This window comes from Gorilla gorilla, chromosome 1 (genome assembly GCF_029281585.2).
Source record: "Gorilla gorilla gorilla isolate KB3781 chromosome 1, NHGRI_mGorGor1-v2.1_pri, whole genome shotgun sequence".
NCBI lineage: Eukaryota > Metazoa > Chordata > Mammalia > Primates > Hominidae > Gorilla > Gorilla gorilla.
The window spans coordinates 87,463,902-87,483,001 of NC_073224.2; the positions used below are offsets into that span (position 1 = coordinate 87,463,902).

At 37.0% G+C, this 19,100-nt stretch overlaps 1 protein-coding gene across 5 annotated transcripts in view; it reads left to right on the forward strand.

The window, feature by feature from the left end:
• NME7 (NME/NM23 family member 7) overlaps positions 1–19,100 on the forward strand; it is a 233,283-nt gene that overhangs the window by 71,398 nt on the left and 142,785 nt on the right. For all 5 annotated transcript variants that reach the window (XM_019026417.4, XM_063711061.1, XM_055365600.2 and 2 more), the window contains one exon: positions 9,495–9,600. In XM_019026417.4, the coding sequence (XP_018881962.1) occupies positions 9,495–9,600 (106 nt within the window). The remainder of the gene's footprint in view (positions 1–9,494; positions 9,601–19,100) is intronic.

A 19,100-nucleotide genomic window follows, 5' to 3' on the forward strand; every position in this document is an offset into this window, starting at 1 on the left:
TGATGGCTTGGACCCGGGTGGTAATAATGAAAGAAGTATACAAATATATTTTAAAATATATATTAACGGTTGAAGGTCAAATAAACAAGATTTTCTGCTAGAATGAATGTAGAGTATGAGAAAAAGATACCAAGTATTACTCCAAAGTTCTTAGCCTGATTAACAGAAGGATAGAATTTACGTAAACTGAAATGAGGAAAACTGTGGCTAGAGTCAGAATGAATGGACAATCAGGAGTTAACGTTTTGGACATTTATAAACTTAACCTGTTTGTTAGTTTTCCAGTTAGACTGATGAAGAAAATTAGTATGACAGCTTAGAGTTATCAGCACATAAATGGTATTTAAAGCCGGGAGACTGGTTGAGATTACCAAGGAGAAGGTATAGATAGAGAAGTAAAGAGGACCAAAGATGAAGCTACATTTTGATAAAAGGTTAAGGAGAAGAAGGCAGCAAAGGAGGTTGAAGAGGAGCCACCAGAGAGGTAAGAGGAAAAACTGAGAGATAATTATGTCCTGGAGGCCAAGTGAATCAAATATTCTAAAATGAGAGAATGACCAGTGGTGTCAAATAAGGCAAGTAAGAAGAGGACTGAGAATGGATTGTTACATTTTGCAATGTGGATATCATTGGTGAACTTTGTAAGGTGAATATTGATGGGGAGGTGGAGGCAAAACCCTGTGTGGAGTATACTTAAAAGAAAATTGTGGGACAGGAATTGTAGTTAGTGAATATAGACAACTTTTTTTTTTTTGAGGAGTTTTTTTGAGGAGTTTTCCTGCAAAGAGATGAGGTGGTAGCTGTCAAGAAAAGTAGTATCAATTTTTTTTAAGAGGAGAGGTATTGGGTAAAAAATTGATGATGTAGGAAAAAGAGGAAGACTTGTTGGAGCAATTTCATTAATTAGGCAAAAGGAAATGGAAATTAGAACCCAGGTGGAGAGATTAGGCAGGTGTGCCTCTCAGGTACTCGTCTATAGCAACAGATGGGAAGGGAGAATATGTGAACACAGATGCTGATTCTTAAGTAGGAAGCAAGATCAAAACAGCTGAAAGTGAGGATGAGGTATAAGGTATTGTTGGTCTGAAGGGAGAGAAGAATATGTGAAATGGTGATCTGGAAAAGGAATAGATCAGGGAAATGTGGTGTGTGATTGCTATACTGAATTAATGGCCCATCTAGTGTTCATGGCCATGAATTATGAGTGTGGTTCTCCAGCCTGTTCAACTGCATGGCTGAAGGTAAGGAGTAGGTGGAGAGCTGGCTTTTAACCATGGCTGTGGTTTCGTGAAACAAATGTGACGGAAGTGTTAAGGAAGTTAAAGATACATGCAAGAGAGCAATTATAGTCTTTGACCATATCTTAGTAGTAGACATTTATTGTAAATGGGGTATTGTTTTGTATAGTTAAATTTCCAATCATATTTTAAAGCATTATAAAAATAATAAATATATCTAATTAATGAAGGAAATAATTGAGGCTGAACTGAAAGTCACTACCATGTTTACTGATATTTCCTGCCTATTTCACCCTATTACCACCTTATGCCATCCATTTCTTTTTTATTTCTACTAGATCATTTAATAAATTTGAGCATAAATATACTTGTTGGATTTTAGCATATCTTGTAGTGGAGCACCTTTTGTTAAGTTAGCTACTGTCTCAGTGCATTTTGTGTTGCTGTGAAGGAATACCTGAGGCTGGGTCATTTATAAAGGAAAAAGGTTTATTTGGCTCATAGTCCTGATGGCTGGGACATCAAGATTGGGCATCTGCATCTCGTGAGGGTCTCAGGCAGCTTCCACTCATGGTGGAAGGTAAAAGGGAACCTGCGTGTGCACAGATCACATGGTAAGAGAAGAAGCAAGCCACCGGGAGAGGTGTCAGGCTGTTTTTAACAACCAGCTTTCAGAGGAACTAATAGAGGGAAAATTCGCTCACCTTGGAGGGAGGGCATTAATCTATTCATGGGATTTACCCCTACTATCCAAACCTCCCATTAGGCCCTATCTCCAACATTGGGGATCAGATTTCAACGTGAGATTTGGAAGGAACAAACATCCAATCCAGAGCAGCTACCATTGCCATTTCACCTAAAGACATGTCTTAAACATATTCGTTTATATTTTGTGCATTTAATTTTTTTAACCTCTTTCTGCCGTTAGTCCCTGAAATATCCTATTATTTGTATGAACCCTTTAGGATATATATTTTTTTACCCTTGTCTGGGGAAGAGTGAGTGTTGTTGACATTATGTTAGGTGGCTCTAGGAATTAAGGAAAAATATTGTAGCTGGAAAATGAGCTTATGTGAAGAAGCAAAGACCATAGGTCTTAAAAAACTGAAAAACATCACAGCCCCAAACTTATGCAGCCCCAAACAGCCTCTTCTTTACCTTGAATTCCTATTAGTTATCGTCTAATTTTTCATTCCATCTTTCCAGATTTTACCAAAACATAGACTTATACTCACTATTTTCATTCCTCAGCTATCTTTGACTACTCATTTGTGAGCAATTGTTAAAATTTAGCATTATTTTCATCATTCCTGAAAATATTGTCTTTGGAGACCATGACTTGTGTCTTACTAATTGGTTTTTCTTCCTTCACTTGTCCTTTGAGACGCTGGTATTGTGCAGGCTTCTTTTCTTGGTTTACTGCTTTTCTTGCTCTAATTTTCAGTTTCCTAGTCTGTACAATAAGATAATGATTGAACCTGCATTATAGAGGTCTTTGAGGATTAAATGAAATTATTTCAGTGCTTAGAACTGAAGCTTACTTCAGTGCTTAGTACCTAGAACATAGTATCTAATGAATGGATGTTATCTTTTATTATTAATATTTTACTTGCATGGTGCTTCCCAAACCTGTATCTGTAATTTGTACTGGATGTAATATTAATATACAAAAATCAATAGTAATCTTGATATACTTGAAATAACCAGTTAGAAAATTTAATTTTAGAAGAGATTTCCATTCTTACAGTTAAAAAAAAGTCTATGACACCTAGAATAAATTGAACAAAAGATGTGGGAGATCTTTATGGAGAAAATTATAAATATTTATTGTAGAGAATAAGAAAAGACATAAATAAATGAAGATATATGCCATGTTTATGAATGGGAAGAGTCAGTATCCTGAAGCTATCAGTTCTTTCCAAGTTGATCTATAAATTGGGTAATTTCATTCAAAATCTTAGCACAGATTTTCATGAAGTTTAACAAACTTATGAAACAGCCAAGCATCCAAAACAGTTAAGACAGTTTTGAAGAGGGAGAAAAAGATGTGGTGATGATAAGGTGAGACTTATTTTAAGGGATATCACGACTTTTTATAAAGCTTTAGTAGGAAAAACTGTGGTATTAGCATGGGAGTAGGTAAGTATATCAGTGTAACAGTCTAGAGTGCTCAAGAGATGACCCAAATATAATGAGAAGTTGGTGCCATTATAAATCAGTGGACAAGCGATAGATTGATTAGTCAATAAATTGTGTGAGATAATTTTATATGGAAAAATGTAAACTAACTTCTTAAATTTCTATCTAGGATTCTCCTTAGAGTTTCAGACTTATACAGAAATAATACATTTGAAACTGAACTGACTACATTTTTTTTTTTTTTTTTTGGAGACAAGAGTCTCACTCTGCTGCCCAAGCTGGAGTACAGTGGTTGGTGTGATAATAGTTCTCTATAACTTTGAACTCATGGGCTCAAGCCATCCACTTGCCTGAGCCTCCCAAGTAGCTAGGACTGCAGGCATGTACCACCATGTCCAGCTATTTTTTTTATTTTTTCTAAAGACAGGGTCTTGTGATGTTGCCCAGTCTGGTCTCAAACTCCTGGTCTCCAGTGAGCCTCCTTCTTGGCCTCCCAAAATGCTGGGATTACAGGCATAAGCCACCATGCCCAGCCTGCACTGATTATAATTTACCGAAGTATTCCTTTTGTATTCTGTACATCTCTAGGAAAGAAATTTGGGAGCCAGTATTCTTTCTTCTGCCCTGTTTACCCCCTTAATAGAATCAGCAAAAGATCTTGTAGGTTTTTCCTTCTGAACATTTTCTTGAATTATTCCCTTTCTCTCTATTCCTACCATCACTCTTCTAGTTCTTACCTGGGCTGCTGCAAGAGTCCTGGAATATACTTTTCTACCTCAAATATATCTTCCACATAGGCTTCAGAACAAGTTATCTAAAAATATTAATCCGTCAATCTCATGACTATTAAAAATTTTTAAAGTACTCCATTATTCCCAGAATCAAGTTCAAGCTCCTTGACATGGTTTCCAAGGCGTTCCAGTGATCTGTCTCCCAGCCCCTCCTCCAGCCTTATATCCTGCCTCACCTTCTGTGTACTGTGGGATTCTTACTCTGTTGCTTTTACTCATTTTACCCCTCTGCCTTGGAATTCCAATTCTGCCTTTGCCCAGGTAATTTTTATTTGCCTTTTAACACTCAGCTCAGAGTTCTTTATATTATGCATACAAATTCTTTATCCAGAGACATGATTTGCAGTATTTTCTCATGGTATGTGGTTTGCATTTTCATTCTCTTTAACAATATCTTTGGATGAGCAATTTTTACTTCTGATGAAGTCCAGTATCAGTTGTTCTTTAATGTATTGTGCTTCAGGTGTCAAGTCTAACAAACTGTTCCCACACCTAAGGTCACCAATATTTCATTATTTGCTTCTAAAAGTTTTATAGTTTTAGTTTTTATACTTTATGATGCATTTTGAGTTAATTTTTATGTATGGTGCAAGGTATGATCACAATTTGTTATTCTTTAGACATATATTCTTCTAGCATTATGCTGAAAAGACCTTATTTCTTTAATTAATTGCTTTTGCACCTTTGTTGAAAATGTATTGAATATATATATCTGGGTCAATTTCAGCTATTTGTTCTGTTCTATTCATCTACAAGCATACCTCAGAGATAATGTAGATTTGGTTCAGACCACCACAGTGGAGTGAATATGGCTATATAGGGAGTCCCATGAATTTTTTGGTTTCCTGGTATATAAAAGTTATGTTTATACTGTAGGCTACTAAATGCAATAGCATTATGTCTAAAGAAACTATGAATATATCAATTAAAAATACTTCATTGCTAAAAAGTGCATGCTAACAATCATCTGAGCCTTCAGCAAGTCATAATCTTTTTGCTGATCTTACTTTGATGTTGATGTCTGCTGATTGATCAGGGTTGTGGTTGCCAAAGGTTGAAGTGGCTGTGTCTATTTCTTTTTATTATTATTATTATTATACTTTAAGTTCTGGGATACATGTGCGTAACGTGCAGGTTTATTATGAAGGTATACACGTGCCATGGTGGTTTGCTGCACCCATCAACCCATCATCTACATTAGGTATTTCTCCCAATGCTATCCTTCCCCTAGCCCCGCACCCTGCAACATGCCACGGTGTGTGATGTTCCCCTCCTTGTGTTCTCATTGTTCAACTCCCACATATGAGTGAGAACATAACAGTGTTTGGTTTTCTCTTCCTGTGTTAGTTTGCTGAGAATGATGGTTTCCAGCTTCATCCATGTGCATGCAAAGGACATGAACTCATCCATTTTTATGGTTGCATAGTATTCTATGCTGTATATGTGCCCCATTTTCTTTATCCAGTCTATCACTGATGGGCATTTGGGTTGGTTCCAAGTCTTTGCTATTGTGGCAATAAACATACATGTGCATGTGTCTTTACAATAGAACGGTTTATAATCCTTTGGGTGTATATCCAGAAATGGGATTGCTGGGTCAAATGCTATTTCTGGTTCTAGATCCTTGAGGAATTACCACACTGTCTTCCACAAAGGTTGAACTAATTTACACTCTCACCAACAGTGTAAAAGCGTTTCTATTTCTCCACATCCTCTCCAGCATCTGTTGTTTCCTGATTTTTTAATGATCATCATTCTAACTGGCATGAGATGGTATCCCATTGTGGTTTTGATTTGCATTTCTCTAATGACCAGTGATGAGCTTTTTTTCATATGTTGGCTGCATAAATGTCTTCATTTGAGAAGTGTCTGTTCATATACTTTGCCCACTTTTTGATGGGGTTGTTTTTTTCTTGTAAATGTGTTTAAGTTCCTTGTAGATTCTGGACAGTAGCCGTTTGTCAGATGAACAGATTGCAAAAATTTTCTCCCATTCTATAGGTTGCCTGTTCACTCTGATGATAATTTCTCTTTTGCTATGCAGAAGCTTTTTAGTTTAATTAGATCGCATTTGTCAATTTTGGCTTTTGTTGCCATTGCTTTTGGTCTTTTAGTCATGAAGTCTTTGCCTATGCCTATATCCTGAATGATATTGCTGAGGTTTTCTTCTAGAGTTTTTATGGTTTTAGATCTTACATTTACGTCTTTATCCATCTTGAGTTAATTTTTGTATAAGATGAAAGGAAGGGGTCCAGTTTCTGTTTTCTGCATATGGCTAGCCAGTTTTCCCAATACCATTTATTAAATAGGGAATCCTTTCACCATTGCTTGTTTTTGTCAGGTTTGTCAAAGATCAGATGGTTGGAGATGTGTGCCGTTACTTCTGAGGCCTCTGTTCTGTTCCATTGATCTGTACTGTTTTAATTTGGGACATTTACAGAAATGATATTCATTTTAAGTTACTATTACAAGTAAAAAGTTTTGGAGAAACTTTTAACTGGCCACCATTTAGCCATACTTTTATTATCATAATAAAATTATTAGTATAGATTAATTACAAATGCTTTAGTGAAATTACCAGGAAATCCTATCAGCATGAAAATTTATGAAGTAGTACAACTATATACTTTATAATTTGTTTAAAAAATTTAAAAATTATATACCTAAAGCTTTCTAATTCAGTCTGAATTTTTAATTTTTTGTAAAGCTATAAATATTTATTCTTTCCTACTAGGGAATTTAGGAAGATGTAAAAGGCCAAGAGTAATAGCAGGAATCTTTGGAAGAACAGGATCTTTATACAAAATATTTTAGCCCCTCAAATCCCAAAGAAGCCTGGATATTATTTTTGTGACTTTGTTTTATAAAGACTTTGAATTAATTGCCATAACAATGACCTAGTAAAAGCGCTCTTATTCACGTTTCACTAAGAAGATATATTTATGTAAAATCTTTATGCTTTATAAATAAATATTTATTCAGCATAGGTAAATATGGTACTTGAAAATCTGGGTACTTGGAAAGCTGGCATTTTTATTTTTAAAAATTGAGCGAGAAAAGAAATCAAAGGAAAGTTGAGACAAAAATAATTGGTCAATTAATTGTTAAATAATTTGTTAAACTAGAGATAGAACAATTTAGCACTGCTTTTTACTTTGGAAAGACAGATAATAGAAAAAGTACATGGTTTTTGGAGCTACAGTCACTTGGATTTGAATCCTGGCTTTGCCACTTGCTAACTTGTAAGGGCTTGTTACTTAAGCTTTCTGAGTCTCATTTTTCTCATTTGTACACTGTGGATATATTTATTTTGTTTAGCACATGCAGAATTTATTAGCTGCTGAATTTCTGTCATTCCCAAATATTCATTGAGAAACTGCTAGTGAACAAGTAATAAAGATGGACTAAACCCTGGTGCTCTCCAACACATAGAGGTCAGCTAGATAGGAGAAAACCATCGAAGGAGACTGAGAGGGAGTAGCCAGTGAGGTAGGAAGAAAGGCAAGTAATGAAAGCATTCCAGAGTGTAGGATGTGACAAACTGTGTCAAATACTGTTGGTCAGGTAAGGTGAGGGCTGAGAATAATTAACCAGTGGACTTAGCAACGTGGAGGTAGTAAGAGATTTTAATGAGCAGCTTTGGTGGAATGAAAACCTAATTGGTTATGGGTTTAAAAGAGACTGTAGGAGAGGAAGTAAAAATGGAAATGGAAAAGAAAGACATTTCTTTTGAATTTTGTTGTGAAGGGAACAGACCAATGAGAACTCTCGAAAGAGCAGGCCCTTTCTAGTTTGCTACTCTATCATATTCTCTTGTCACACCACTTCTACTTCATTCCTTCATTGATCATCTGCCAGGTCCCTGTAGGTATTTGAATTTTCATCTGTACCATAAAGGTTCTCTCGGACCATGCAATCAAAGCATCTGGTATAGGACTAAAAGGGGTAGTTGCTGTTGTTATTGATTAAAAAGAATAATAAATAATGGCAGCAATATGATAGAAAGGCACTTGGTATCTTAGGAATAGAACACTTTTTATTCTAGTGTCTTACCACTGGAAATGCTCAGGTGTATAAACTACTATTTGAATAATTCCTCATCATCCTTGTGTTTAAAAAAATGCTCATCAGTGTGGCACATTAACACATTCTATAATCTTTTCATTTTAATTTTAATGAAAAATAAATACAGTTGACCCATAAACCACACAGGTTTGAACTGCACGAGTCTACTTATATGTGGATTTTTTTCAACAGAAGGATTGAAAATGCAGTATTTGCAGGAGGTGAAACTCACATCTACAGAGATTTGACTTTTCCTATAAGCAGGGTCCACAGGGCTGACTGCAGGACTTGAGCATGCATGGATTTGAGTACACACAGGGATTAGAGTACCAATCCCTTTTGTATACCAAGGGCTATTTGCATTGAACCAGACATTGTTTTAGGTGCTAGGGGTCCTACAGAGCTATACAACTTAGTTCCCTCTTTTTCAAATTTATGATTTGATGGAAGGTAAGTACCCAAATAACCATAACTTTGGGGGAGCAAAGGTTGCCGGAAGGAGGCATCAGGAAATGCCTCCTAGTGGAAAGTGGTATTTGAGGTGGCTCTTTACACATTGGTAAGATTCTTTGGAGCTTGAGTCAGAGGGTTTTATAGGAAATAGTAGAAATAATAGCAGTGAAAGCTTAGAGACAGGAAAGCATCTAAATAATTAAAAGAACTGATTAGTGTGACCATCTTTGTGGCTAGTTCAAATTGTTGTGTTGTCATTTTAGTGAACCACATGCAAAGTGAATAACACAGCCTGAATCTGTTTATAAAACATGGTTCATTTGATTTTATTTTATACTAGGCCTATAGTTAGTTTTAAGTAGCTGTAGTTCTCAGATTCCTGATATTAATCTCTGTTCCTATACAATTTCCTAGTTTTAAATTTTATTTTACATATTTTAATGAAAAATTTAAAATTAAATTTGTGTCTAATTAACTAATGCTTTGGGGAGAATAAGAACTTTATATTGGTATTTCCAATATTCAAAATTTATTAAATCCTTTGTCCACTATATTCCTGGAACAAAATGACACATATTCTCATTGCTTTGATTGATACTTCTTTATATGCTCTTCTGGTTTTAAGTCTTGAAACAGGGTTAATTTAATCAGTGTGTCTTTGTAAAACTCATTTTTAGAAAATCTGAAACAAAAAATTTATATGATGAAACTCTAAAAGTAATTGCATGATTCTCCTCCCCCACAGAAATATCTTGTAAGTTCAAGATAAGAGATCACATTTGTCAAAATCATTTCTCTCTGTCTTTAGGAAATGGAGTTGTTTTTTCCTTCAAGTGGAGGTTGTGGGCCGGCAAACACTGCTAAATTTACCAATTGTACCTGTTGCATTGTTAAACCCCATGCTGTCAGTGAAGGTAAGTGCTATGTTGAATACACTATATTCAGTACATTTTGTTAATAGGAGAGCAATGTTTATTTTCTTGATGTACTTTATGTATAGAAATTAAAGTATACTTTTAGTATTTCCATTTTTTTTTCTTTGAAGGCACTTGAGTAAAGGTGACAAAATATAAGGGAAAATCTGTCTAAATCTCTATTTGTCTTTTTCTTTGTGCATTTTTAGGAGGTGTTCTTTGAGTTGCTGATCATGCTCAGGCTCAGTCATACTGTTACAGATCTTGGTTAATTGACTTTTAGTCTGCCTCCTCTCTTTCTAATCACAAATTGTGATTCACTTAATTTACTTCAATAGCACTTTTTTTTTTTTTTTTTTTTTTTTTTTTTGAGACAGAGTCTAGTTCTGTTGTCCAAGCTGGAGTGCAGTGGCATGATCTCGAGTTACTGCAACCTCAGCCTCCCGAGTTGCTGGGACTACAGGCACATGCCACCATGCCTGGCTAATTTTTGTATTTTTAGTAGAGACAGGGTTTCACCATATTGGTCAGGCTGGTCTCAAACTCCTGACCTCAGATGATCTACCCACCTCGGCCTCCCAAAGTGCTGGGATTACAGGCATGAGCCACTGTGCCCAGCCAATAGCACTCCTGTTGTACAAATTAAAACAACGTCTGCCATACCTCCAGTATACCCTTTCTGAGAAGGCTGGAGAAATTTCCTTCAGTTCTTTGTATCTGAAACAGTTCTTTGACATATGTATGTATATACATGTTTGCATATATATACATATATAAAGAGAAAGAGTTTGCAAGTTCTTTTCTTATTTTTGTCTCAATTTCTTTATTTTATTTATTTTAGTCTGGTATATATATTTTTGTTAGGTATCTCAAATCTTTTTGGAAGTAAGATGGGGTATGGTTAAAAAGATCACCCTTAAAAAACTAGAATATACTAAATAATATACAGAAGTGAATGGATTTTAAAATTTTATGTCTCCTAAGTATCCAAGTAATCCATGTATATAGTAGAAAATTGGAAATAAAAAACCATTAAAAAATGAAGTAAAAAAATACTGAATTCCCATCACCTGAAGATAGTCATTGTTAATGTTTTGATGCATTTCCTCCAAATCATTTTTTTCTGCATTTGTATGTGCATGTGTGTACACTGCTACACATGAATGTAATGGTTGAGATGTAGGTCTATAGGCTGTTGTTCAAATATAATTTTTGTGAGCATTTCTGGCTGCTGTTAAGTCCTCATTAATATTTTAATAGATTATTTAATATTTAACAGCAATTGTATAGATGTAGTATGGTATTTGGATACTTAGGTTGTTTTCAGTGTTTTGATATTAAAATTAAAACTTTGAAGAATATCTTTATACATAAGTATTTGATGATATCTCTAATCTTTTCCTCTGGCTAGTTTCCTAGAAATAGAATTACTTGTTGGAAGGATATGAGCCTTAAAGATCTTGCTGCATAATTAATACTTCTTTAATTTTTTAGGAAGTATTTTAGTATATTATAAATCCTTAGGACCATGATTATAAGTAACTAACATGCAGCATGGGTAACAAACACTTATGGAGAATATACCATTATGTGCCAGGTGGCAGACTGATTCCTTTTACATTATTTTTAATCTTCACAGCAAGTATGTCAAGTAGGTAAATTTGTTGCTCTTTTCCAGATAGGCAAGCTAAGGTTCCATGAGATTAAGTTGTTTCTCCTAATTTGGAATGGAAATTGAGGATGCAAACCCTGTTTGTTTGTTTGTTTTTAATCTCCATTCTGTTCCCTCTATACTCTATTGCCCCAATAGCAATAGCCACAAAAAAGTCACATGGCACATGGTTAGTAACAATTCCATAGGAAGTGATAGTAATATTTGAAATGGCTGGTGTTGAAAATTTATGGAAAAAAACCTGGGATTTTATGTTTCACTCATTTTTCTTAGCTGGAGAGATTGTGTGTGTGTATGTGAGTGTCTACACAGGTGTGGTATCCCTAATCCAAAAATCTGAAATCCAAATTACTCCAAACTCCAAAACTTTTTGAGCACAGACATGAAGCTCAAAGGAAATGGTCATTGTAGCATTTTCAACCACTGGTTTATGTTTATTGGATTTTTGAATTAGGGATGCTCCACAAATACGTATCTACAGATATTTCAAAATCCAAAAAAAAATTGAAATCCGAAACACTGCTTGTCACAAGCATTTCTGTAAGGAATATTCAACCTGTACACACACACATGCACATACATACACCCGTGTATATTTGTGTACATATACATATATATATATAAACACACATAGTACACTCACATTTTGAAAAAGTTCTTGTTTATAGGCATCAACTTTTTAAAAAGCTTATCCTTGACACCCTAAAATGTTTTATCCAATTTATCTGATCTAATCCTTTTCAAGGAAAAATATGTTGCAAGGAGAGTGAAATAAAATAAAGTGGTACTAGAATAAATACTAGTTGTATACCTTAATAATTGCACATATAGCTGGGAGAACTGATAGCCACATGGAGAAAATTGACACGGGACCCCTTCCTTACACCGTATACAAAAATTAACTCAAGATGAATTAAAGACTTAAATGTAAAACCCAAAACTATAAAAACCCTAGTAGAAAATCTAGTCAATAGCATTCAGGACATAGGCATGGGCAACAATTTCATGAACAAAACGTGAAAAGCAATTACAACAAAAACAAAAATTGCCAGATTGGATCTAATTAAACTAAAGAGCTTCTGTACAGCAAAATGAACTATCATCAGAGTGAACAGACAGCCTACAGAATGAGAGAAAATTTTTGCAATCTATCCATTTCACAAAGGTTTAATATCTGGAATCTATAAGGGACTTAAATTTACAAGAAAACAACCTCATTAAAAAGTGGGCAAAGGACATGGACAGACCCTTCTCAAAAGAAGACATTCATGCACCCAACAAACACATGAAAAAAAGCTGAAGTTGAATTGCTAACTAGAATAACCAATGCAGAGAAGAACATGAATGACCTGATGGAGCTGAAAAGCATAGCACAAGAACTTTGTGAAGAATACACAACTATCAATAGTCAAATTGATCAAGTAGAAGAAAGGATGTCAGTGACTGAAGATCAACTTAATGAAATAAAAAGAGAAGACCAGATTAGAGAAAAAAGAATAAAAAGAAATGAACAAAGCCTCCAAGAAATATGGGATTATGTGAAAAGACAAATCTGCATTTGATTGGTGTACCTGAAAGTGACAGGGAGAATGGGACCAAGTTGGAAAACACTCTTCAGGATATTATCCAGGAGAACTTCCCCAAACTAGCAAAACAGACCAACATTCAAATTCAGGAAATACAGAGAACACCACAAAGATGCTCCTTGAGAAGAGCAACCCCAAGACACATAATCGTTAGATTCACCAGGGTTGAAATGAACAAAAATATGTTAAGGGCAGCCAGAGAGAAAGGTTGGGTTACCCACAAAGAGAAGCCCATTCAGACTAACAGCAGATATCTTTGCAGAAACCCTACAAGCCAGAAGAGAGTGGGGGCCAATATTCAACATTCTTAAAGAAAAGAATTTTCAACCCAGAATTTCATATCCAGCCAAACTAAGCTTCATAAGTGAAGGAGAAATAAAATCCTTTACAGACAAGCAAGTGCTGAGGGATTTTGTCACCACCAGACCTACCTTATGAAAGCTCCTGAAAGAAGCACTAAATATGAAAAGGAACAACCAGTACCAGCCACTGCAAAAACATACCAAATTGTAAAGAACATTGACACTATGAAGAAACTGCATTAACTAATGGGCAAAACAACCAGCTAACATCATAATGACAGGATCAAATTCACAACTAACAGTATTAACCTTAAATGTAAACAAGCTAAATGCCCCAGTTAAAAGACACAGACTGGCAAATTGGATAAAGAGTCAAGACCCATCAGTGTGCTGTATTCAGGAGACCCATCTCACTTGCAAAGACACATATAGGCTCAAAGTAAAGGGATGGAGGAATATTTACCAAGCAAATGGAAAGCAAAAAAAGCAGGAGTTGTAATCCGAATCTCTGACAAAACAGACTTTAAACCAACAAAGATAAAAAGAGACAAAGAAGGGCATTACATTAATGTTAAAGGGAACAATGCAGCAAGAAGTAGTGACTATCCTAAATATGTATGCACCCGATACAAGAGCACCCAGATTCATAAAGTACATGCTTAGAGGCCTACAAAGTGACTTAGACTCCCACACAATAAAAGTGGGAGAATTTAACACCCCAGTGTCAATATTAGATGGATCAACGAGATAGAAAAATAACAAGGATATTCAGGACTTGAACTCATCTCTAAACCAAGCAGACCTAATAGACCTCTACAGAACTCTCCACCTCAAATCAACAGAATATACATTCTTCTCAGCACCTCATCACACTTATTCTAAAATTGACCACATAATTGGAAGTAAAACACTCCTGACCAAGTGCAAAAGAATGGAAATTATAACAAACAGTCTCTCAGACCACAGTGCAATCAAATTAGAACTCAGGATTAATAAACTCACTCAAAACAGCACAAAATACATGGAAACTGAACAACCGGCTCCTGAATGACTACTGGATAAATAACAAAATGAAGGCAGAAATAAAGATGTTCTTTGAAACCAATGAGAATGAAGATACGTTGTACCAGAATCTCAGGGAGACATTTAAAGTAGTCTTTAGATGGAAAATTATAGCACTAAATGCCCACAAGATAAAGCAGGAAAGATCTAAAATTGACACCCTAACATCAAAATTAAAAGAACTAGAGAAGCAATAGCAAACAAATTCAAAAGCTAGCAGAAGACATGAAATAACTAACATCAGAGCAGAACTGAAGGAGATAGAGACACAAAAAACCCTTCAAAAAATCAATGAATCCATGAGCTGGTTTTTTGAGAAAATCAACAAAATAGATAGACTGCTAGCCAGACTAATAAAGAAGAAAAGAGAGAAGAATCAAATAGATTCAATAAAAAATGATATAGAGGATATCACCACTGATCCTGTAGAAACACAAACTACCATCAGAGAATATTTTAAACACCTCTACGCAAATAAACCGGAAAATCTAGAAGAAATGGATAAATTCCTGGACACATACATCCTCCCAAGTCTAAGCCAGGAAGAAGTAGAACCCCTGAACAGACCAATAACAGGTTCTGAAATTGAGGCAATAATTAATAGCTTACCAACCAAAAAAAGTCCAGGACCAGACAGATTCACAGCCAAATTCTACCAGAGGTACAAAGAGGAGCTGGTACCATTCCTTCTGAAACTGTTCCAAACAACAGAAAAAGAGGGAATCCTTCCTAACTCATAAAATGAGGCCAGCATCATCCTGATACCAAAACCTGGAAGAGACACAACAAAAAAAGAAAATTTCAGGCCAATATCCCTGATGAACATCTATGTGAAAATCCGCAATAAAATACTGGCAAACCAAATCCAGCAGCACATCAAAAAGCTTATCCACCACAATCAAGTGGCTTCATTGCTGGAATGCAAGGCTGGTTCAACATACACAAATCAATAAACGTAATTCATCACATAAACAAAACCAATGACAAAAAAACACATACCTCAATAGATGCAGAAAAGGCCTTCAATAAAATTCAGCACCCCTTCATGCTAAAAACTCTCAATAAACTAGGTATTGATGGAACATATCTCAAAATAATAAGAGCTATTTATGACAAACCCACAGCCAATATCATACTGAATGGGCAAAAACTTGAAGCATTCCCTTTGAAAACCGGCACAAGACAAGGATGCCCTCTCTCACCACTCCTGTTCAACATAGTATTGGATGTTCTGGCCAGGGCAGTAAGGCAAGAGAAAGCAATAAAGGGTATTCAGATAGGAAGAGAAGAAGTCAAATTGTCTCTGTTTACAGATGACATTATTGTATATTTAGAAAACCCCATTGTCTTAGCCCAAAACCTCCTTATGCTGATAAGCAACTTCAGCAAAGTCTCAGGATACAAAATCAGTGTGCAAAAATTACAAGCATTCTTACACACCAATAACGGACAAACAGAGAGCCAAATCGTGCATCAACTCCCATTCACAGTTGCTACTAAGAGAATAAAATACCTAGGAATACACCTTACAAGGGATATGAAGGACCTCTTCAGGGAGAACTATAAACCACTGCTCAAGGAAATAAGAGAGGACACAAACAAATGGGAAAACATTCCATGCTCATGGATAGGAAGAATCAGTATCACGAAAATGGCCATATTGCTCAAAGTAATTTATAGATTCAATGCTATCCCCATCAAGCTACCATTGACTTTCTTCACAGAATTGGAAAAAAACTACTTTAAATTTCATATGGAACCAAAAAAGAGCCCGCGTAGCCAAGACAATCATGGGCATGAAGAACAAAGCTGGAGGCATTATGCTACCTGACTTCTAACTATACTACAAGGCTACAGTAACCAAAACAGCATGGTACTTATACCAAAACACATATACAGACAAATGGAACAGAATGTAGGCCTCAGAAATAACACCACACAGCTACAACCATCTGATCTTTGACAAACCTGACACACACAAGCAATGGGGAAAAGATTCCCTATTTAATAGATGGTGTTGGGAAAACTGGCTAGCCATATGCAGAAAACTGAAACTGGACCCCTTCCTTACACCTTTTACAAAAATCAACTCAAGATGGATCAAAGACTTTAATAAGACCTAGGACCATAAAAATCTTAGAAGAAATCCTTGGCAATACCATTCAGGACATAGGAATGGGCAAAGACTTCATGTCTAAAACACCAAAAGCAATGGCAACAAAAGCCATAATTGACATATGGGATCTTATTAAACTAAAGAGTTTCTGTACAGCAAAAGAAACTATCATCAGAGTGAACAGACAACCTACAGAATAGGAGAAAATTTTTACAATCTATCCATCTGACAAAGGGCTAATATCTAGAATCTACAAAGAATGTAAACAAACTTAGAAGAAAAAAGTAAACAACCCCATCAAAAAACGGGCAAAGGATATGAACAGACACTTCTCAAAAGAAGGGCGGCCAACAGACATGAAAAAATGCTCCTCATCCCTGGTCATTAGAGAAATGCAAATCAAAATTACAATGAGATACCATCTTATGCCAGTTAGATTGGTGATTATTAAAAAGTCAGAACATGACAGATGCTGGAGAGGTTGTGGAAAAATGGGAACGCTTTTACACTGTTGGTGGGAGTATAAATTAGTTCAACCATTGTGGAAGACGGTGTGGTGATTCCTCAAGGATCTAGAATTGGAAATACCATTTGACCCAGCAATCCTATTACTAGGCATATACCCAAAGGGTTATAAATCATTCTGCTGTAAAGACAGATTCACATGTATGTTAATGCAGCACTATTCACAATAGCAAAGACTTGGAACCAAGCCAAATGCCTATCAATGATAGACGAATTAAGAAAATGTGGGGAGGAGCCAAGATGGCCGAATAGGAACAGCTCCAGTCTACAGCTCCCAGTGTGAGCGACACAGAAGATGGGTGATTTCTGCATTTCCATCTGAGGTACCGGGTTCATCTCACTAGGGAGTGCCAGACAGTGGGCGCAGGACAGTGGGTGCAGTGCATCGTGCACGAGCTGAAGCAGGGCGAGGCATTGCCTCGCTCGGGAAGTGCAAGGGGTCAGGGAGTTCCCTTTCCTGGTCAAGGAAAGGGGTGACAGACGGCACCTGGAAAATCGGGTCACTCCCACCCAAATACTGCGCTTTTCCGATGGCTTAGGAAACGGCACACCAGAAGATTATATCCCGCACCTGGCTTGGAGGGTCCTATGCCCACGGAGTCTCGTTGATTGCTAGCACAGCAGTCTGAGATCAAACTGCAAGGTGGCAGCAAGGCTGGGGGAGGGGAGCCTGCCATTGCCCAGGCTTGCTTAGGTAAACAGAGCAGCCTGGAAGCTCGAACTGGGTGGAGCCCACCACAGCTCAAGGAGGCCTGCCTGCCTCTGTAGGCTCCACCTCTGGGGGCAGGGCACAGACAAACAAAAAGGCAGCAGTAACCTCTGCAGACTTAAATGTCCCTGTCTGACAGCTTTGAAGAGAGCAGTGGTTCTCCCAGCACACAGCTGGAGATCTGAGAACAGGCAGACTGCCTCCTCAAGTGGGTCCCTGACCCCTGACCCCCAAGCAGCCTAACTGGGAGGCACCCCCACAGTAGGGGCAGACTGACACCTCACATGGCCGGGTACTCCTCTGAGACAAAACTTCCAGAGGAACAATCAGTCAGCAGCATTCTCCGTTCACAAAAATCCACTGTTCTGCAGACACCGCTGCTGATACCCAGGCAAACAGGGTCTGGAGTGGACCCCTAGCAAACTCCAACAGACCTGCAGCTGAGAGTCCTGTCTGTTAGAAGGAAAACTAAAAAAAAGAAAGGACATCCACACCAAAAACCCATCTGTATATCACCATCATCAAAGACCAAAAGTAGCTAAAACCACAAAGATGGGGAAAAAACACAGCAGAAAAACTGGAAACTCTAAAAAGCAGAGCGCCTCTCCTCCTCCAAAGGAACGCAGTTCCTCACCAGCAATGGAACAAAGCTGGACAGAGAATGATTTTGACGAGTTGAGAGAAGAAGGCTTCACATGACCAAACTACTCCGAGCTACAGGAGGAAATTCAAATCAAAGGCAAAGAAGTTGAAAACTTTGAAAAAAATTTAGAAGAATGTATAACTAGAATAACCAATACAGAGAAGTGCTTAAAGGAGCTGATGGAGCTGAAAGCCAAGGCTCGAGAACTACGTGAAGAATGCAGAAGCCTCAGGAGTCGATGCGGTCAACTGGAAGAAAGGGTTTCAGTGATGGAAGATGAAATGAATGAAATGAAGTGAGAAGGGAAGTTTAGAGAGAAAAGAATAAAAAGAAATGAACAAAGCCTCCAAGAAATATGGGACTATGTGAAAAGACCAAATCTACGTCTGATTGGTGTACCTGAAAGTGACGGGGAGAATGGAACCAAGTTGGAAAACATTCTGCAGGATATTATCCAGGAGAACTTCCCCAAACTAGCAAGGCAGGCCAACATTCAGATTCAGGAAATACAGAGAATGCCACAAAGATACTCCTCGAGAAGAGCAACTCCGAGACACATAATTGTCAGATTCACCAAAGTTGAAATGAAGGAAAAAATGTTAAGGGCAGCCAGAGAGAAAGGTCGCGTTACCCACAAAGGGAAGCCCATCAGACTAACAGCGGATCTCTCAGCAGAAACTCTACAAGCCAGAAGAGAGTGGGGGCCAATATCCAACATTCTTAAAGAAAAGAATTTTCAATCCAGAATTTCATATCCAGCCAAACTAAGCTTCATAAGTGAAGGAGAAATAAAATACTTTACAGACAAGCAAATGCTGAGAGATTTTGTCACCACCAGGCCTCCCCTAAAAGAGCTCCTGAAAGAAGCACTAAACATGGAAAGGC